The 22,467-nt window shown below is 40.9% G+C and overlaps 4 protein-coding genes across 8 annotated transcripts in view; 1 reads left to right on the top strand and 3 right to left on the bottom strand.

Moving 5' to 3' along the window:
* Positions 1-22,467, bottom strand: part of LOC310691042 (olfactory receptor 14A16-like) — a 242,514-nt gene that overhangs the window by 153,534 nt on the left and 66,513 nt on the right. The gene's annotated exons all lie outside the window — the stretch shown is intronic.
* LOC310691642 (olfactory receptor 2B2-like) lies at positions 2,342-21,066 on the bottom strand (the record flags this gene model as incomplete). Its single annotated transcript, XM_083471502.1, has 2 exons — positions 19,476-21,066; positions 2,342-3,345 (listed from the first exon to the last, which is right to left on the bottom strand). The coding sequence occupies exons 1-2, from the start codon at positions 20,425-20,427 to the stop codon at positions 2,342-2,344; spliced, it is 1,956 nt and encodes a 651-aa protein (XP_083327628.1). The 5' UTR covers positions 20,428-21,066.
* LOC310691030 (olfactory receptor 6F1-like) lies at positions 6,260-13,266 on the top strand. Of its 5 annotated transcripts, none has more exons than XM_083470624.1 (3): positions 6,260-8,777; positions 9,215-9,597; positions 11,904-13,266. In XM_083470624.1, exon 3 carries the CDS (start codon positions 11,904-11,906, stop codon positions 12,867-12,869), a length of 966 nt encoding a protein of 321 aa, XP_083326750.1. In that variant the 5' UTR covers positions 6,260-8,777; positions 9,215-9,597; the 3' UTR covers positions 12,870-13,266. The 5 variants fall into 5 exon arrangements, with proteins under 5 accessions (XP_083326750.1, XP_083326746.1, XP_083326748.1 ...); XM_083470620.1 differs by lacking the exon at positions 9,215-9,597 and adding an exon at positions 9,711-9,870; XM_083470622.1 differs by lacking the exon at positions 9,215-9,597 and having other exon boundaries at positions 6,260-8,059.
* On the bottom strand, positions 15,758-17,812 carry LOC310691047 (olfactory receptor 5V1-like). The gene has a single exon (XM_083470646.1). It carries the CDS (start codon positions 17,501-17,503, stop codon positions 16,553-16,555), a length of 951 nt encoding a protein of 316 aa, XP_083326772.1. The 5' UTR covers positions 17,504-17,812; the 3' UTR covers positions 15,758-16,552.

Raw genomic sequence — 22,467 nt, forward strand, 5'->3', positions numbered from 1 at the left:
CCTTCCTCCCCCACAACAAACACTCTGTGAGGTGAGTGGGGCTGAGAGACTTCACAGAAGTGTGACTGGCCCAAGGTCACCCAGCAGCTGCATGTGGAGGAGCGGAGACGCGAACCCGGTTCCCCAGATTACGTGACTACCGCTCTTAACCACTACACCACACTGGCTCTTCTCTGGAAGGTTCAGGGGAGAGTACGTCTCCATCATTCCTCCTCAGTCGAGTCCCTGACACTGCCAATTAGCTTACGGGTCCAATTTAATGTGCTGCTTTTGACTTACAAAATCTTTAATGGCTCAGGACCGCAATATTTCAAGGACCGCCTCTCCCCATATAAACCATCTGACCTGTTTTCTTATGTCAATATGTACCATTACTTGTTGAAGAAATTGACTGAAATGTTGTGAAATGCCAGTCACATTCAATTGTGTATTACTGTGCAAAGACCTGACATGGAATGCTTGCTATGAATATAAACTCCACATATTTCTTGTACAGTCCTCCTATTCAGTGTGTGTGTGTGTGCATGCATGTGTATCCCCTAAGTGGGTTAGACTTCCTATGTAAACTGTCAGTGCTGTCTGCTACAATTCCTGAGTCATAGCAACAGATTCAATAGTTACACTAAGTATTTGGAAAGCAAAGGGGTCTAGACTTCCCTCCTCGTTCTTTGAGCCACTCTCCTGTTGAATCTATAGGCCATAGCATGTCATATAGGATTTTGGTTGTTGTTGTTAATGAAAGTGATAGGAAAATGTCCTGGGGAGTGTAGGAGATGTGATTTGTGCAAACAAATCAGAATAGATGTTCAACAGATAGCAGAAGTCACCTCCAATAGATAGCATCTCCAAGAAGCTTTGCAAAAACCACAATACTATTTAATAAACTGGTTGCATGGAAGAGCTAACTCTTGACCTAGAAATCATTGTCAAGATAGCCAGATCACAAAGTCCTGCACATCATGGGGCTTCTTCACCCAGCCTAGTGCTGCTCTCTTTCCCACTTTCTGGCTCTTGAGGGCAGATTCTACTTTGCATACCCTGAAAACAAACCCTTGAAATAAACTCAACTTAATTGAATCTCTGAGACTCATGGGACTCAGCAGCTGGTTGGGCTGGCCCACCTCCCTGTCATCAGCCATTGGGAGTTCCCGCCAAACCCCAGTTTAATCTATCAGAGCCTTGTTGGAGGTGGGGCCAGCTGAGCAGACCACAAATGGGCAGACTTCCCATTGGTCCGCTTGTGATGCATAAATAGTAGGTGGAGCCAGTGGCCCAACCCTTGTAACAGTTTTCATGTGAGGAAGTTAATTGTGGGCTGGCGTTGCACACACTGCCTACCCCTGACAAGAGAAAGCCAATTACCATAGAAACACTAAGGCTGATATGGGGTATTCTCCCCAATATATGCTGGTCCAGCTTTGAAGTAAAACTTGTCCAGGCCTCCTTTTCTTTGGCCTTCTTTGGTGCACTCCAGATTGGGGAGTGCATCGAGGGTCCACCGTCATCACCTCACATGGGCTTGACGGTCATGGATATAAGCTTTTGCCACTGCAATGTGCAACTCAAAATTCGTTTGTCCAAAACCGATCAGTTAGGTAGGAGCACTACTTTAACACTAGCAACCTCCTCTCGAATTGGACCCTTGCCTGTCTCTGACACACATAAATTCATGAGAGTTGCTAAATTACAATGCACCCAATCCCACTTGTAAGTCCCTTCTTCTGCTTCTGTGCACTGCTTGCTTGGCAACCAAGAGACTACCCAATCTGTGTCCAGGCTAAGCAGCAGGCTGGATCAAGGATCAGGTTCAAACTTGCAAGTTTCTCACTTGAGTGGAAAGTAAGTGATAGGCTTCATATGTGATATATGTGACAGATATGTGACAGATATAACACCACACAAAGAGCACTCATATCACCACAAAACACAAAGACCTGAATCCTAAAATAAGTTTACTTAAGAAAGTTAACTGAAGTTCCACTTCAGCAGCGCCACTCATCACATCTCACATTGCACAGGGACACCCCAACCAAACTTATGGTATGAGCGTGATAGCGGGGAAAGGTGGGGGGAATCTATGGATTTTTTAAAAAAATTCAGGATTCAATCCTCTTCTTGTGGATTCAGTCAACACGTCCAGCTGTTAATCATCAAGTGCTGAATAATTAACACCACAGTCCTATCCAGATTTACTCTGAAGTAAGATTTGCATAGTAATAAGTGTGCATACAATTGCAGCCTTAGTGATAGGAATGCATAAGGCAATCAACCCTCAGCCCCCGAATCAAGCACTACTATGCACTTTAAGACCCTATTACAATCCAAAAATGGGTCAATGTCTTTAAGTGGTGATACTTTTCCTTACCGCTTTAGATAGGGCTCCTTTTACTTCCTTGTTCCTTAGACTGTATATGATAGGGTTGAGCATGGGAGTAACCACTGCATAGAATATTGATACCATCTTGTCTTGGTTGGGTGAAGTGTTGGCTTTGGGACTCATGTAAGCAAAGATTGCTGTGCCATAGCAGAGAGTGACCACAGTCAGATGTGAGGTACATGTAGAGAAGGCTCTCTGCCGACCTTCTGAAGAGCGAATTCGTAAGATGGCACGGATTATATAGACATAGGAGAGCAGCACAACACCACAGGGAATCAACAGGACAATGACTCCTGCCACTATAATCACAATCTCATTGACAAATGTGTTGGAGCAAGCCACTTTGATAACAGCCAGGAGTTCGCAGGCAAAATGGTTGATGGTGTTGAAGCTACAGAACTGAAGGTGCATGGTAAATACCGTCTGTACCAGAGCATTGAGGAAGCCGCCCATCCAAGAAGCCATTGCCATCTGAATATACACTCGTCTGCTCATTATCGTCATGTAATGCAAGGGATAGCAGACAGCCACATATCTGTCATAGGCCATGGCTGCTAGCAGGATAAACTCAATACCACCCAGGGACAAAGAGATGTAGAGCTGAGCCATGCAACGACTGAAAGAGATGACCTTGTGACTAGTCAGGGAATGGAGCAACAGCTGGGGCACCACACTAGTTGTATAACAGATGTCCAGGAAAGACAAATTGCTCAGGAAAAAGTACATGGGGGTGCTGAGCCGTGGGTCAATACGGATAGCCACAATGATTAGTGTGTTGCCAGTCAGGGTGACAAGGTACACAGAGAGAAACACTACAAAGAGACACAAATTTACGTTTCGCTCCCTGGAGAATCCCATAAAAACAAACTCTTTGACATTTGTCTGATTGTGCTGTCCCATCATGGAGATACTTTTTTGTGCTAAGAGAATGAGAACAGAGTCGCTGTGCGAAAAGTTCAGTGTGGACTCTAAAAAGAAAGAAAAAATAGAAAATGGGATGGTTTCCTTTGCTCTTGTATATGTATTATTATTTAACCTTTAGGAAGAAAATCAATAAAAACATTTGAAAAGTAATTTTGCAAGTTATCAATTTGAATTCGGAAAGATAGAATTTATCAGTTAGCATTTATGACACTAATAACTCATCCTTCTCTCCCCCAATTCCTAGAGCCATTTTACCACTACTTAGTGTGTTTTTTAAAAGAAAAATAGGTGCTGGAACTAACCATTACATTGTGCAACATGGCGCAGCCCTGAACAGATGCTGGTTTGACAACAGCTGCATTCACTACCCATAGAGGTGCTAAAAACTACAGCAAGCTCTCTCCCTAGCTGGTATGTGGGTCACTCCTGGTTCTGGCACTGGTTAATTAAATGTGCCCCCAACTCCATTGTTCTCATAGATTTGGGCAGATGGCTAGGGCAGCTTGGAAGTGCCCTTGCACAAATGCACACACTTGCAATAGTAGAGGCCTGGCTGGAAAGCTTGTACACCGGAGACAGACTGAAGAAAAGGAAATACAAATTGGTACAAATTATTTGGGGATTACTCAGCTAGTGTCAATACTCTTTAACTGAACCTATGTTAAAGTCAAGATGTCATACAACAGATGACATCCTATCACACAGTAAAAAGAAAAAGGCTAAGGTGATTTTGCTGCTAGGGATATTGTTAATCAACAGGATAGGTTTTATTTTAAGAGGAGGAGGAGGAGGAGGAGAACATACAGAGAGAAAGTCCTGCTGACACATCTTGAGCACACAGTAGAGGCCTGGCTGGAAAGCTTGTACACCGGAGACAGACTGAAGAAAAGGAAATACAAATTGGTGCAGCCCCAAAGCTTGACCAGACATGGCTAGGAGTGGCTAAGAGCTAGGTAGAGACATAGATCTAAAAGAAGAAGAAGCGTAGACTCGCACACACGGGCCAACTTCTGTTTTGAGTGGAAATGTTCGTTTTGGGCTTCTCAGAAGTACATAACAGCACAAAGTGGGAGGGAGGAGCGCTGGCCTGTAGTTGCACCAGTACCTGGGAGGTGCCAGAACTGCACTCTGGTACTCTCTAACTGAGAAAAAGCACTGCCACAACTTTAGTATTTTCCTCAATACATAACAATGCAAGGCTATCATCACACAGCCCCCACTGGAGGATTTGTTGTGCTGTTTAAAAAAAAAAATGTTGACCAGGTAAAAATAAGTGGATATCCCTTGGAGCATATACATACCACTTGGAGAAAAGCCTGAAACGTAAGTGATATGGCAAGCATGAGATAATTTACAATATGAACATTAGGACTGAGGTTAGATTGTTACCTTTATAAAAGTATTTATAAGCCTCCAGCTAATAGGTAAAATATTGTTCTGGTTTACTCCAATAATTGAATCAAATAATTTTTAAAAAACAGCAAAAAAATCAGATCTGAGTTACTAATAACAAATACAATCAAGTCTCTAAAAACGTTTGGTGAAACAAAAACATTTTCAGGACACAGTTAAATATCAAAATTGTAGATGCCTGATTTTGATGGCAACAGTGTTCTAAAATACTGGTGGCAGTATATTGTATGGGCCACAATAGTGCCGTGTGTTTTCCAAACTCTTTGTCTCTGTCTATCCATCTCACTCACTCACTCTCTCACTCATCTACAGGAACCACTTAAAAAACAACAACCTTCTTTTTTCAGCATCTTTGGGTGAGTGGGGGTGGGGCAGGAGGCACAAATGTGGGCAAACATATCCATGGGGCTTCTTCATTGCCAAGACATCATGGAAGGCTGGACACATCTATCTATCTATATCTATCTATATCTCTATCTATCTATCTATCTATCTATCTATCTATCTATCTATCTATCTATCTATCTCTATCTATCTATCTATCTATCTATCTATCTATCTACCTACCTATCGGAAGGAATCAGAAGGGGGGTGTCTGTGTGTGTGTGTGTGTGTGTGTGTGTGTGTGTGTGTGTGTGTAAAACTGGCCAGTGAAGACTAAGCATGTTCAGTGTCCACTGAATGCTTTTTGACTGTTTACTGCTGGAACAACCCGCTACAGTTTGAGCACATACTGTGTATGTGTGTAAAATGCACAGTAATAAAAGCTTTTCAGATATTATTGTAGTTTGAACTAGAAAGCAGCAACTATTTTTAAAAGGAAGAAGAATAAAGTTCTCTCAGTTAAATCCCATCTCATTCCTCCCACCACTTCTTACCTTCACAGGTGCAACCCTGCTGCAGAAAGAAAATTTGTTTCAGCATAGGAGACATTTAAGAACATCTGAATTCCTCCCAGAAAAACTAACTGAGTAATGCAAAGTGTGTTGGACAGATGCTGGTCCCCAATGGGCAATTAACTATGAAACAACTTGAATTGAAGTTGGGAACTGCAGCATCAAAGCCTTTAAATACCATTCATTCATTCATTCATTTATTCATAACTGCTTTATACTTCACTTTTAACGATACAAATTGTTCTAAAGGTGGCTTACAAGTAAAAATAAAATTCAATGATATAAAGGACAATATCACAAAGAAATACTTTAAAACTGTCAGGAGAGACCTTCTTGTAATTCCATTGTATGATGCAGTGGTGCAAGAAGGGGCCCTTTTTGTGGTTGTGTATTCCTTTCTGGAATGTCCACTCCATGAAAATGCATCTGGCACTGATTTCTGATGGTGGTTAAATATGCTCCGTTTACTTTTCTGGTTTTCAGAGGAGGATAGGCAATGTTGCCAGTAGGCATTTGAATATTACCTGTTATATTTGAAACTGTTATTGTGCATTTTTAATGTTTTAAAATTGTTGTTTTTTAAACAAAACAAAACACAAAACACTGGTAATTGGTTGATAGAATTAGTGTTAACTTGTTTTGATGTTTATGTTGGCATTCTCTTGAAATGATCTCATTTCTATGTGATGAAAGGCATATTTATAAATCTAAATAAAGGAATAAAAACTCTTCAGGATCCTTTCCACAATTGGTGGTACCTGACCCTCTTAAAGGAGGTAGAACAGGTCCTCTACTATTTGTGGTCATTCCCCATTTCATAGGACCACAATCACTGACCATAGTTCATGGATACTGGGACCTGGAATCCTGCAACCTCGAGAGAACACAGTTACTTCATTATTGTTCTGAAGTATGAGTGTCTTGTTTAGGAAAAATAACAATGTGTGCTATTCCTGACCAGTGGTAGATGAACTGCTTTTCAGGCAGAAGGTTCCATGTTCAATCTCCAGATATCTCATCAGATATAACAATACCACTAAGAAATTCAGGAACTCTTTATTTCCAGCAGGAGTGCAAAATCTAGATGACAAATCAGTTGATTTTAAACCTCCCACTGATTAAATTTTATTAGGATCTTTTTGTTTTGGTATACAAAATGTACATTATTTTTAATACAGATTCTGGGAAAAAATTAAAGTAGTGCTAAAGAGATCTACTCCACCAGCACAAGCAAACAAATCTTCTAATATGCAATGATAGCACCACCAAAATATCCTCAGATGACACAAGGGCCTAGGCAGGAATATGTAGGGAGAGGCACACACTTTTAGGTACCTAGGTCCTAAACCATTTAGGGTTGTGTAGGTAAGATTGCCGGCTGAGTCACTTGCTGGAAGTGATCACTGTGACTCTGGTAAGTGAGACTTCAGGGAGAAGGTAGGAGGTGGCCCCTTCCTATTTTGCCCCAGGTGGAAATATGGGATGGGCCGTCCCTGGGTACGGTCATTCTATCTTTCCTCCCCAGGTATTTCCTTTTTCTTAAGCAGTACATACCCCCTTTGTTTTTTAGTGATATGCCTTCCCCAGAGGCACACACTATTGTCTCTCGAGACAGATGGATGCTGCCAACAACAACAACGTCTTTCCCTAAAAACCACCACTGGATTCTGCCTGCTTGCTCCATTATGGGCCTGGTCTCAGCTTCCAACCCGTAATCCAGAAGACTCACTCCAACTGAAACACTGCCATTTTTTAAATTTATTTCCAGAGTTGGCAAGCCTGAATTAACTAGTTCAAAGACCTCATATGAGACCATGACAAGGATTTGGACACAGCTTCCAGGCTTCTTCATCCTGAGGATCTTCTATCTCAACCGTTCGGGGTCATTGATATAACCCATGATAAGTAGCAGAACATGGAGTATTGTCTTCTAGTCAGCTGCCATCTAATCAAAGTATAGGAGACGGCTTTGGAGGTTGGAAAAGAGGCAAATGGAGTGGTCGATGATGAACCCAATTTGTTCAATGCAAGTAAGGTTGAATCAGATACAGTTCTTGTCAGAACTCTTAGGACCAAATAAGATGTGACAGTTGTTGGCATCCATCTGTCTCAAGAGACAACTGTGCTTCCAAGGGTGAAGTGAAATTGTTGTGGTAACAGCACCAAAGGGCACAAGCCTGAGCAGTGTGTATGGAGGTCTTGGGCTGCCCATATGATAAGACACTCCCCTCAGCCTCACTAATGTGGCCCAAAGGAAAGCACAACGATATATTTAGCACCAGCTTGGCTGCAGGAGTTGCCAGAAGGAGGCGTACAAGGCACCATCCAAGCATTTTAGGGATTCCAATCCAGATTTATGTAGGGTTTACTCCTTAGCCTTTTCTTCTCCCAAAAATATCCTGCAAGGCAGCAGAGATTCTCCAATAAAGAAACAGGAGTCAAGCCTATGGTAAGATCTACCAGGATGTGCAGCTTCAGATGCAATGGATCTCTACCTCAGGGGGCCGATTCCCAGCTCAGGGGGGGCTCAGCTGGTTTTAAGTCCCAAGCAGTGCCGGATTTATGTATAAGCTAAACAAGCCCCACTGTGGCGTTCGTACAGAGCCCCCGGTCATTTCACGGATTATTGACCCATACACCACTAATCCTCTGCCACCAACCCAGATTCTCCCCAGTAAAACACTTAGTTGCAGTCGGGTTCTCAAGTTAACAACAAAGATTGTAGTTTATTGCAAACACAAATGCATTCGAAACACTGTTACCCTTTACCCTCTTAGTCTTATTTTCTCCTGTCTCTAATTCACTCTAACTTCTCTACCTCCCCTCACACAAGAACCAACTGCACTAACTGTCTCTCTATTTCCAACTGTCTTCCAACTGCTTTCCCAACTGCTTTTTCCCAACTGTCTAAACCTCTGGCTAAGCCTTTTAAAAACAGGTAGGCTCCGCCTCTGGGCTTTTCTATTGGTCTGCCTATTAACCCTTTCTCTCCCCCTGTACAGACATTTCCAAAAGAATGGGCAAAGCCACACCCACTCTCTTGGAGGCCCCAAGTAAATTTAGAGGGGGGAAAACTGGATGTACATTTCCAAAATATAGGATAAAAAACAAATAAAATAAAACCTACATACAGCAACAGTGTTTCCTGTTGTGTAGGCTCCTATTATGTAAGTAACTAGTAGTGGAGCAACAGTAGCCCAACCGGCTGAACTTTACACCTTTGTTACTTAACACCTAATCAGCTTACACTGGCTTGCATTACACCATCTTCTTGTGCAAAGGATTGTTCCTCTGTAAATGGAGTAGGCATTGTTAAGTCTAGTTTTGGCCCTCAGCCACTACTCCACATTGGCTCATTTACCTTCTTTTTCCATTCCCCAAACTCTTAAATTGATTGGCTCTCAGGAGACACACATGCACACTAAACAACATGATATTTTTGTAAACTTCAAGAAATCACCACATCAGACTGAATAAAGTGCAGAGAATATTGGGCTCACTTCATATTAATTTACTGGGTCTATTTTCAAATCATTTCCCCCCCCCCCCGACTTTTTAAACTACTGTATATTTTTAGAATCATTGAATACATTTCTTTTATCAGTTCCTAGCGAATTTTATCTTCTACTCCTGCAAAGCCCAGCTTCAGCAAAAAGGTCAAGAACATGGGTAGGCAAACTAAGTCCCGGGGGCTGGATCCGGCCCAATCACCTTCTAAATCCGGTCCTGGACGGTCTGGGAATCAGCGTGTTTTTACATGAGTAGAATATTTAAAATGCATCTCTGGATTATTTGTGGGGCATAGGAATTCATTTTTTTCTTCAAAATATAGCCCAGCCCCCTACAAGGTCTGAGGGACAGTGGACCAGCCCCCTGCTGAAAAGGTTTGCTGACCCCTGGTCAAGAAGTATAGAAGAGACAGCGAAATAAGAAGACTATTGCTGTTATATTTGGTTTTTGGGTTCCTAAGCAAACTAGTCCAAAAAGGTATGTTCTGTTTCTCATCTATAGCGGTCCAGTGGTATTTGCCATCCAAAACTATCTAATACCAGTGCTACAAAAGTGTCCCCTGTTACATATAGCATCTTGCCTCCTTTCAGGTCTGGCTGCAGACAGCAGAAAGACCTGGAATTTGTCAGGGCCCCAACAGTGTCAAAGGGTGAATCACCCCAACACCACTGCAATTGTGGCATTTCACATTTAATCCAAGAGGGCCAGCAACAGTGAAAATTCCTACCCTGCATGGCTCACCTTTTTCAGGTAAATGGTCTTCACTGAGATACCTCTACCTAACATGTCCCCAGATCCTAGAGCCAGTACTGCCTACCTTGAATCTTTTTTTGATTACAGTCATACCTCGGGTTGCGAATGTGATCTGTGCAGGAGGCACGTTCGCAACCCACAGTGTTCACAATTCACAGTGCTGCGTCTGTGCATGGACGTGGCATCATTTTGCGCTTCTGCATGCAAGAGCACTTCCAGGTTTGGTGTGGTCTGCAACCTGAAAATGCGCAATCCACAGCATTCGTAACCCGAGGTATGACTGTAATGTTCACAGAGTATCCAAGTGGCTGTATCTCTATCTTGTTACAGGTAGAAGTCTGAATGATATTGACAAGTCTTCTTTCTCTCAGACCTGAAATTTGAACCTGGAGATGTAGACAGTTTTGGAGACATAACCCTCCTGGATTGCACCTACCTTCTATAAATTGAATATTCATAAATGGTCAACTTTATGCTTTTGCCTAATGCTATCATAAATATTGTTTTTATTGGATTTATTATTATTATTATTAATACCCCACCCATCTGTCTGGGTTTCCTTTTTGAAATGGAGTCAGTTATTTAGCGCACTCTCTTGAAACATGCTACGTCAGACCATTGGTCCAGCTAGCTCAGCATTGTGCATGCTGACTATTGGAGACTGAATCTGGGACTTTCAAAGGAGGAAGAATATGGGTTGGGGATGACCAAGGTTATTTGGGGATTACTCAGCTAGTGACAATACTCTTTAACTGAACCTATGTTAAAGTCAAGATGTCATACAACAGATGACATCCTACCACACAGTAAAAAGAAAAAGGCTAAGGTGATTTTGCTGCTAGGGATATTGTTAATCAACAGGAGAGATGTTATTTTAAAAGGAGGAGGAGGAGGAGAACACACAGAGAGAAAGTCCTGCTGACACATCTTGAGCACACAGAGAAAAGAAATAAGCCTAAACTTCCATGTGCAAAGGCAGATTAATTAACATTGTACCAAATAACAGGGAGGAAAAATATAATGGTTGCAGTTTTCAATGAATCAGTTCCAGGATAACTTGCTTTTAGAGTCTATTTTTAAATAAAAATAACACAAGGAAATGAAAGCAAATGAATCTTCCTTTTGTTTTTGCCATGGCACAGTCCTGGGGAAAACACCTTACTTCCAGGTGTTAACAATACCTCAAAGGATCTCATCATTGTCTGATATCATTGCCAACATTTATTTCTTATTGTGCCACTTGAAATATTTCATATAAAGCAGAAATAAGATATGGCTAATACAGTGGTACCTCGGGTTAAGAACTTAATTCGTCCCAGAGGTCCGTTCTTAACCTGAGGTACCACTTTAGCTAATGGGGCCTCCCGCTACCGCTGTGCCGCCACACCGCTGTTGCATGATTTCTGTTCTCATCCTGAAGCAAAATTCTTAACCCAAGGTACTATTTCTGGGTTAGCGGAGTCTGTAACCTGAAGCATCTTTAACCTGAAGCGTCTGTAACCCGAGGTACCACTGTATTGTATTAGTGAGAAATGATTACCTTCTGAGATACACAGAGCATACTGAGCATTAAAAAAAAACCCAGAGATGCAGTTACATATACCTACATTTTTAAGATGAGTCTATAAAGTACACTACAATGAGAAGTGAGTTATGGGAGTAGTACTTATGTGACTCTGTTTAGTTACGGTATATAATCACAAATGCAGACCAGTTCACATTAAAACTGTTCAGTTTGGCTTGAACCCAGACAGCAGGTCTATGTCTAACCAGACTTTCAGATAGCACAATCAAATATTGGATCTACATTTAGAGAATGAACCCTTCACTGGTGGTGGAGGAGTGTCGATTAATTTATTAAAGTTTTGATTTGCTAATCTCCTAATTTCTCAGATGTTTCAACCAAACCTCCAAGTTCACCTCAGCATTTCATTTGACTAACATTGACCATATCATTAAAATGTGAGAATACAGTGCAAACATTTATAGCTCACTATCACCATGGCTGCTTATTCAAATTTGTTTTCTAGATGGAAGATGACACAGTCTTGGAGCAGTTAAATTACACAGGAGTAACAACATTCATCATTGCTGGTTTCACAGGTACTAAGAAGTTACAAGTTATATATTTCGTCACATTCCTTCTCATATATCTCCTTACACTTTGGGGAAACATCATCCTGCTTATCACACTAAAGACAGAATCGAGTCTCCACACACCGATGTACTTCTTCCTGAGCAATCTTGCTATCCTGGAGATTGGTTACACTTCAGTCACTCTCCCTAAACTTCTGGCAATATCCTTAGGAAGATCTAAGGCTATCTCTCTAACAGCATGCCTTGTGCAGTCATATTTCTTCTTCTTTCTGGGTTCCACAGAGTGCTTCCTACTTGCTGTTATGGCTTATGACCGTTATCTTGCCATATGCAACCCACTGAGATACTCAACACTGATGTGCAGTAGAATGTGTATCTACTTAGCTTTAGCTTCCTGGGTGACTGGATTCCTAAATCCTTGCCCATCTACCATCTTAGTTGGCAGGTTGCACTTCTGCGGCAACATCATTGACCATTTCTTCTGTGATGTCCCTCCACTGCTCAGCCTGTCATGTACTAACACGTACATCAGCAGAACCATCATCTTCATCAGTTCAGCTGTCATAGTATTAGGAACTTTTCTGTTGACCATGCTTTCTTATGTCTGCATCCTGGCAACCCTCCTAAGGATGTCCTCAGCAAAAGGACGGCAGAAGGCCTTTTCCACCTGCACTGCCCACTTGACTGTAGTTTCACTCTACTATGGAACCGTTATCTTCATATATGTCAACCCCACAGGCCAGAACTCAATGGAAGTTAACAAGGTGGTCTCATTTATCTACAGTGTGGTGACCCCCATGCTCAACCCAATCATCTACAGTTTGAGAAATGAAGATGTTAAGAAAGCTTTAAAAAAAATGATGCTTAGGAGATTCTGCCCTGGAAGTCAAACATTTTAGAAACAGTAGCTTGGCTTTAATGTGATTTAATAATTTATAGAAGTTAACTGAAAGTTGCTCCAAAATCTCCCTCTGGTTGGGCAATCTAAGACTGTGCACATCCTTAAAAATAATGAAGTACACTATCTATTTAGAAATCTTGAGTTTGTTTGTTTGCTTTTCCTCCTCTGTTTAGAATTCCCAGGCAACACTGGGCACTTTCTGCTAGTGAATTTATATGCTTAATCTGTGTATATTCATAGTTACTGTATTCCTAATGTGAGCTGGTAGTAGTAGTCGTTCTTGTAGTTCTTCTTTTTTGCTTTCTTCTTTCTTCCTCTCTTCCTCTCCCCTTCTCTATGTTAAATTTTCAAATAAAAATCAGTTTAAAATTATTGGCTCATTTTTTGAGATTAAAGGGAACATATAACACATAATGTCTAGGAAGTCCTAAAAGGCATGCAAAGTCTTAGATATGTGGGACAACCTACTGGGTGATTAGAACTCCAGTTTTTGCTGCCTTTCTGGTATTGGGTTGGGGGGGGGGTATTCTTGCATCCCACACCTTTGAAGACAAATGTGTGTCTGATGGGCTGACTTCAGATTGGAGAGTCACAAGTCACGCAGGCTTGCCCTGAACTGTTGGTGAGAAATCCAGACTGCTATGGAAATTATTACTACTACTCATCCTCCATTACAGTTATTACCATGCTGTCACACAAGACTCCTAGTGCTCCCAGGAGCTCTACTCATCTGCCCCACACCATCTTGGTTCTCATTCAAAGATTCTCTCCAACTTTACAGATCCTTCTTTTTCTATAGATGCTCAGTGGAAGATCAGTGGGGAGTTGCCTATAACCTGCTTGACATTGAAACCACTGCAGTTTTGTATATTATGTGAATTGGTAAGAGATGGTTCACTGAGATATATGTGGCCCAGTTTAGGTCAATATGTTTTCACTTGCATATTCTGTGTAATATCAACCCAAGACTAAGCTGGTGTTGTAGGGATGCAGCAGCAAAGTATCTATCTTAGGTAAAGGTAAAGGGACACCTTTTTAAAAAAATATATTTATTAAAGTTTTTAAACATTAAATTCACATATAACACAATACAACAAACAAAAAGCAACAGAAAAAGGCAAAAAAATAACAAATAATAACAAACACATCACAAAATCAAGTGTCCAACAACCATCTTTTCTTAAACTTTTGGACTTCCTCACATCTCCCATTCCTGCGTTCCCAGTTATAGAGTTATAAACAGCAATTTATCACCTTATTTCAATTCTTACTTTGTAACTTTCAAATATTATGATCCCGACTTTAAACATTTTTATCAAATAGTTAAATACTTAATTTAGACATAATGTTGTTCCAAAGCTTATCTTATTTCTCAAATCTCACTTAATCTCATGTTTCTTTTAACTAAGTTGCTGATGCCGTGTTGTTTTCAGTCCTGCATCTTTCTTAACACTCATACAATTTACAATGTTTTTGTAAATAGTCCTTAAACTTTTTCCAGTCCTCCTCCACTGCCTCCTCTCCCAGGTCTCGAATTCTGCCAGTCATCTCTGCCAGTTCCATGTAGTCCATCAGTTGCGTCTGCCATTCCTCCACGGTGGGCAAATCTTGGGTCTTCCAATGTTTTGCGATAAGTATTCTTGCTGCTGTTGTTAAGGTAAAGGGACACCTAACAGTTAAGTCCAGTCATGAACGACTCTGGGGTTGCGGCGCTCATCTCGCTTTATTGGCCGAGGGAGCTCGTGTTTGTCCACAGACAGCTTCCGGGTCATGTGGCCAGCATGACTAAGACTAACACGGAAACACCATTTACCTTCCCGCTGGAGTGGTACCTATTTATCTACTTGCACTTTGACGTGCTTTCGAACTGCAAGGTGGGCAGGAGCTGGGACTGAGCAATGGGAGCTCACCCCCGTTGTGGGGATTTAAACCGCTGACCTTCTGATGAGCAAGCCCTAGGCTCTGTGGTTTAGACTACCATTCTACCACTAATGGCATTCAATATCCATTTGCCTTGGAGTGGTTTCAGATATGCTCCTGGAAAGCATCCAGACATGGCCAGGAATGCGTTCTGCTGAAGCGAATCCTGTAGTGTTGACATAGCAAGTATTAATTCATGCTTTTGTATTATTTAGAGTAGCATTGGTACTGTATATATGAAAGTTTTGATATTTCTCTCCCATTAGAAACATTCCTGTATTAATAAAGTGGAATGTAAAATATAGTAGTCAGATCTTTATGTATTTCACATATTAACAGACATCATTAGTGACCATCTTCAACCATGAAGTAATAGTATGGATGTTGCTTGTTTATTTTCATTTCATCTATGAAACATCTTTCCACGAAACATCTCAAAGCCATTAAAAATAAAAATGTCATAAAAAACACCATTCAAAACATCAAAAATAAAAACACATGCATAAACTATTTCAAATGCAATAGAGATACTGACTGGGATTAGAATTTCTACTTGAAAGCCTTCATGGGGAAGGCAGGTATTCAGCACATGGTAAAAAGGCAGTAGAGATGGTTCTTAGAATCACAGAATTGTAGAGTTGGAAGGGATCCCGAGAGCCATCTAGACCAATTTCCTGCAATGCAGGAATCTCAACTAAAGCATGCCTGATAGATGGCCATCCAACTTCTGCTTAAAAACCTCCAGTGAAAGAGAGCGCACAGCTTCCTGAAGTAAACTCTTCCACTGCTGAACAGCTCTTACTGTCACAAAGCTATTCCTGGTGTTTAGTCAGAATCTCCTTTCTTGTAACTTGAAGCCATTGGTTTGAGTCCTACTCTCCAGAGCAGGAGAAAACAAGCTTGCTTCTTGTCTGATATGTAATGGAAGAGAGTTCCAAAGGGTGGGTGCTGCCACCCTAAAGGTTCTGTATCATTGAAAATGAACCTCCTGAAGAGATTGCATCTGCAGAAGGCCTATAATCTATGCTTGCAAAAGAATTTCACAACAAATGCCCAGGGAGAGGAATTTCATGGTGAATGGTTCAGCACTGCAACTCAGCCCACTGTTTTTCTCTTCCAAACCGTACTGCACACTACTTTTCAGACTTTCATAGAATCATACAATCATGTAATTGTAGACTTGAAAGGTACCCCAAGGATCATCTAGTCCAACCCCCATTGATGACAGATGGCAACCCAACCTCTGCTTTATAATCTCCAAGGAAGAAGAGTCCACAACCTCCCAAGTATACCATGTTCTCAGACTTTGGTCCTTTGCCAAATATCAAAACATAAAAATCAGCCCATTGGGACAGATCTTTCAGTGTAGGTGTGTTAAACTATGGAACTTACTCCCGCAGGAGGCACTGCTGACCACCAACTTGGATGGCTTTAAAAGTGGATTAGACCAGTTCATGAAAGAGAGAGCTATCAATGGTTACTAACCATGATGTCTATGCTCCACCTCCATAGCTGGAGGCAGCAAAGACTGCAAATTCTAGTTGCTGGAAACCACATAAGGGGAGAGTGCTCTTGTGCTCATGTTCTGCTCCCTGGTTTCCCACAGGCATCTAGTTGGCCACTGCGAGATAAGTGTACTAGATGAGCTACTGGCCCAATCTGACAAGATTATTCTTATATTCTTACGTCTTTATAGTGATAGTATGGGTCTTCAGATCTCTTCAACTGATCTTCAGGTCCTTGAGGTTTCAGTTAAAGAATCTAAATTCCAAGGGAAGGTATTCTCAGCAGAAACTTTCTCATTGCCAGCTTCACTTCCTTGTTCAGTAGGCTGTAAATAATTGGGTTGAGTGTTGGCGTTAAGAGACTGTACAAAACCCCCACAAGCTGATCCCTTTCAAGTGAGTAGCTGGAGGTAGGATGGACATATGTAAATATGCTGGAGCCATAGAACAGAATCACAACTGTGAGATGGGAAGCACAGGTGGAAATGGCTTTGTGGAGCTGTTCTTTCTGGCGGCTGCTTAAAATGACATGAAGGATGAATGTGTATGAGACCAGGGTGAAGAAGAAAGGGCTAAGGCCTACAAACACACCCACTGTAAGAAGGGTTGCCTCATTGACTGACGTGTCAGAGCATGAAATACTCAACAATGGTGGAATATCACAGAAAAAATGACTAATTCCATTAGATTGGCAGAAAGACAGGCGAAATGTGAGTGTTGTGTGGAGAGAAGCATTGAGGAAGCCACAAGTCCAGGATATAGCAGCCAACTGAAGGCAAATATATTTATTCATGAGTTTTGTATAGCCCAATGGATGGCATATGGCAAAATAGCGGTCCAGAGCCATAGAAGCCAAAAGGAATCCTTCGGTGCCCACCAAGGCAACAAGGAAAAACAACTGTGCAGCACAACCCATGAAGGAAATGACTGGGAATTCAGCCCAGAGATCTGCTAGCATTTTTGGTACTGTCACAGAGATGTAGCAGATGTCAAGGAAAGAGAGGTTGCCAAGCAAGAAATACATGGGGGTGTGTAGAGACCGATTTAACACAATCATGGTGAGTATGAGTGAGTTTCCCAAGAAGCAGACAGTATACATAATGAGGAACAGGATGGCAAGGAAGGTCTTTCCTTGTGTGATATTTACAAATCCCAGGAGTATGAATTCCAAGATGCATGTTTCATTCTCAGAGGAAGTTGATCTCATGGTGTTTAATCTGAATATTACAAATGCAAGAATATTTCAGTCATTTCAATATCATGCAGCAAAAATTTATCCTATATAGATATTTTTAGTGTTACATATAAAGCTGCACTAAAGCTGCACTATATTTCTATATTCTTAAAGGGAGCTAACTTGTACCCTGTTGGCATAAATTGACAACCTGCAGGTTTTTACTTAAGAAAGTGATCCAACTGATTATCTAATTGATAATAATTGATAATAATTGATTATTCAATTGATAATAATGTTTGCAGATTGATCTTGATTAAAAATATTTCTTTGAGTGACCTTGTTTTTGCTTTAGCTATAGATGGAGCAGTGCCCTCTAGATCTTGTTGGACTACAACTATCATCATAGTTTTCAGACCTAGCTGAATCATAGTTTTCAGACCTAAGTGCATAAAGGATTGCAGGCTAAAGATGCAATTCTATATTCACTTTACATGGGAATAAGCCTCACTGAATGTAACGGGACTTTGTTCTGAGTTGCATTAATAGGATTGAAGTCCATCTAACAAGAACATTGTCTACTGATCCTTTTCTGGTGTAAAAAAGAAAGAAACAAGCACTTACTTTTGGAGGACTGCTGATCATTGTAGGTAAAGGATATGGTTAGCCTATCCTATTTAATGCAGCTATGAAATAGCTAGGGATGTCCAATTCCAGAAGCTGTGTGTGTGTGTGTGTGTGTGTGTGAGAGAGAGAGAGAGAGAGAGAGAGAGAGAGAGAATGATTCTCATCTTAAAGGATTTTAAAGTGTGCAGACATGATACCCCATTGGCATCATTATTTGAAGCAAATCATTGTCCCCAGAGAAGTTGAAACTGCTGCTTTGGGTATAAAAATTGGGTTTCTCCTATGGGGCCAAAATGATTAATTATAAAGCGATATTGCACTTCCATTATCTAAGATTCTGCACATCCATGAGTTAGTAAACAGAACAATGTGTTTCTTTTATTTATCATTAAATTTATATTCCCCCTTTCCCACAATGGAACTCATGGCAGCAAACAACAAGCCAAAAAATAATAAGTTGGGGTGTGTGTGTGTGTGTGTGTGTGTGTACACACATACACACACTCTGCATCACAGAGAAAGACAATGCAGCTTTCCAAAGCAAAGTTGTAACATGCAGGTATAGATAACTGTGAGCAAGTATCATAAATTGGAGTCGAGTTCTCACAAAGAGAATATTAAGAAGTAAACCTTTAGCTGGACTGTATCACTTCTACCTTCTGGTGGTGCTAGAGATGACAGATTGCAGGTTCTTCTTCTTCTTCTTCAAAAACAAAAAACAAACCTTCCACAATGAATATGTCTGAGAAAAGGTTAGGTGTGTGCACTCCTAGCAAAAATGCCCCCCCCCCCTTGTTCAAGGAATATTTGTAAGGATCATCAAACCTTATACCAATCTGAAAAGGTGCCATTCAGAAATAGCTCATGACAATACTGTCTGTCAGAACTAGGTCTATGAGTAAATATATCTTAAATATTTATTAACCAAAGTTTTCAAACATTTTATTATCAATTAAAGTACAACCATCCAAGTCCTTTGCTTTTTTCCAACACCTTATTTGCCAACTGAACCAAAATGTCTCCTATACCTCCAGTAGTGGATTTATATACATGAAACTTTTTTCATGCAAAAATAAAAAGTAAAAACCCCTTCGCAATACACAATGAGCATGTCAGAGAGTTGGCTTGAGCCAACCTTCATGTAATATTGTGCCATTCAGAAACAGTTTAATACTCCTATACAATTGTTCAGACACACAGACTATGAGTGTATATAGGTTTAATATCTATTATCAAGAGTTTTCAAATATTTTATTTTCATGTTACAACTTTCAAACTTTTTTTCAAATGTTTAAAATAAGAATGGCATTCTGTGACAAATGATTCAACTGTTAGGGCTTAAAACAACTCTCCCTACCCAGTTACTCAAATGTTCAATTAGTTGAGTCTTGGGCAGAGAAGATTCTTGTAACTGTCTTCTTAAATGCTCCTTTTACTTCTTTATTTCTTAGGGTATATATTATGGGGTTTAAAGCAGGTGTCACAACAGTGTACATAAGAGAAATCATCTTGTCACTCTCCGGAGTGTAGCTGGACTTGGGCCTTAAGTAGGCAAAAAGGGCTGTCCCATAGAATAATGTCACTACTGTGATGTGTGAGGAGCAAGTGGAAAACGCTTTCCTCCTTCCCTCTGCAGAAGGAAGTCTGAGAATGGTTGAAATTATACGGATATAGGAGAGGATGATCAGCAGGAATGGACTCATGATGAAAAGGACAGACACTGTCATGACAACAATTTCATTTTTAGTGGTGTCTGTGCATGCCATTTTCACCAGTGGTGGGATATCGCAGAAAAAGTGCTGAATGCGTTTAGAACCACAAAATGGTAAGCTGAAGATCCATGTTGTTTGAGCAACTTCCACTGAAATGCCAATAATCCATGATGCGGCTGCCAGCTGTGTACATACTTGGTGGTTCATGATGACTGTGTAATGCAAAGGATGAGATATGGCAACATAGCGATCATATGCCATGGCTGCCAGAAGGCAGCATTCTGTCAGCCCCAAGATGGTGAAGACATACATCTGGGCTGCACATCCAGCTTTAGAAATGCTTTTATGCTCTGTTAACAAATGTATCAGCATCTGGGGCACCACACTTGTGGTGTAACACATTTCTAAGAATGATAGGTTCACCAGGAAGAAATACATTGGCGTCTGAAGAGAAGGGTTGAGTTTTATGAGCAGAATAATGAGCAGGTTCCCAACTAAGGTGATCATGTATGTTGCCAGAAAAATGAAAAACAGCAAGATTTGCAGTTCAGCTAAGTCTGAAAACCCTACAAGGATGAATTCATTAGGATTGGTCTGGTTCTCTCCTATGTCTTCCATAGAATGGATATCCTATATTGAAGAGGAATAGATTGATACTGGACATTAATTAGATCAAATAAGTATAGTATAGTTACTCAAATACATTGTTTTATTACAGTCCAAAGACCCACAAAAAAATTTCAGAAGCAAAATGCAGGAGAGATACAAAGAAAAGATACCAAGACAGTTACTATGTTTTATCCAGAGCATGTTGATTTCTTTTTCTTATTACCTCTGAGAATTTTTTTGCCACAGTCAGGGTAATATCATTCGACTTAGCTTTGAGAAGACACTCGAGATGGAAGATTTCAGAAATGGGCAAGTGTGGAGGATTCCAAGGAGGAAATTGCAAACACTTTGCTCCTCTGTTATTGTTTTTCTTGCTGCAGCACTATGGTAAATTAATCTCTTTAGCATTTCCTCTCAATCCAGACCTTATGTGTAAACACCATATAATGTATTTGTTTGCCATCACTCAACTAGCCATTACACAGAGACAGAGGCCCAACTCAGCCTTTTTCAGGAGCGCCAGCTAGTGGGAACTGAGGGACCTTGGGTCTCCCCCCAAAAAAATAATAATAAGGGGGCCATGCCCCCTGAATATCCCACAGTGACATGCTCATGCCACGTGTGCAAGCTGTGTGGTGTGTGCGTGTGACGTGAGCACATTGCATGGAGCCAGTCCCCTCAATCGCAAGGGCAAGCCTGTTATTATTATTATTATTATTATTATTATTATTATTATTATTATTAAAAAGGAACCAACTGTACTGCAAACTGAGAGCCAAACTCCAAATGTTGCACAAGATCACTAACCCTAATCCTAAATTAATCTTCCTATGCCTCACACCACCACCACCCAAAAAGCAGTGATGGAGAGGAGTGTTGCCTTAGACAGGAGTTGTAGTATTCGGGGATGAGGACTAAGCCATTCCACTCACACCATTTCCTCAGTTTAAAGCTAAACCCCTAGCACAGTTATTACATGGGGCTCAGATTTGGACAAGCACTCACCTTGGATCAGTTTGTTGTCCATACCTCCCAATCAACTATAATTGTGCAACTTGAATCTTCCTGTATGTGATTGAATACCACCTCAAATAAAAACAATCCAGAAGAGCTGCTGATAAGCACACAAAAAATACTATAAATTATTTATGCTTAGCCAGAAATGTGCAATAGGAAGCACACAGATATGCACAAGTTGATTCTCTTAACTCTTTCCATTTTACTACAAATTAAGGAAGAGTGTCCAGATCTTCTTAACCCACAAATTAGACAGAACCGCTGTCATTGAGATGTAACAAACCTACCTTATTCTTACTTTGCGCAAGAAATAACCACTCTTTCTTCCTTTGAAGTAGCACACTGAGATGCTGCAAACAAATACATGTTAATTTATATCTTCCCATCCTTGATGTAACTAAATTCTTTAGAAAAGCTTTTGGGAATGTTCCACTAATTAATCATTGGGGTCTAGAGAAGTTGCAAAATATTTACACAGTAAATATGAATGATGAAAAAAGTGGGTGAAAAGAAGTTACCTCTAGGGATTACAAATGGCTTACATAAATCCCAACATTTTAAGGCATTTAAGACAGTTTATCCATACAATTAAAAATTCACCCATCTGGGGGGAAAATGTGCAGGAAAATAGTCGGGGGGGGGGGCTTTCAGCATCTGTAAACCATGTTGAATTGATTAGAATAAAATGAATGAAGTTGGTAAAACAACCAACAGTTTGAATGCCATACAGGTGCACCCGGTTCCACCCAACATTGTGGGTGCCCACTGCATGTGTTTGATTTCATGTGTGCCTCACACATGATATCACATGGCAGAAGGAGGCCCTATGGGGTCCGTTGTGCCCACAGAAAGGCTCAACCGGGCCTGCTGTGGATGTGTTGGGCTCTGTCAGGTCTTCCCGAAGTCTGTTGCTGCAGTAGGAGGGCCCGACAGAACCCATCGCAGCCGCAGCAGGCTCTGTCAGTCCATCCTGAGGGTGTGATGGGCCCCATCAGGCCTCCTTCCGCTGTGTGGGCTGTGGAATAATGAGGG

Source organism: Podarcis liolepis, assembly GCF_965112155.1.
Source record: "Podarcis liolepis genome assembly, chromosome: 13".
Classification (NCBI taxonomy): domain Eukaryota; kingdom Metazoa; phylum Chordata; class Lepidosauria; order Squamata; family Lacertidae; genus Podarcis; species Podarcis liolepis.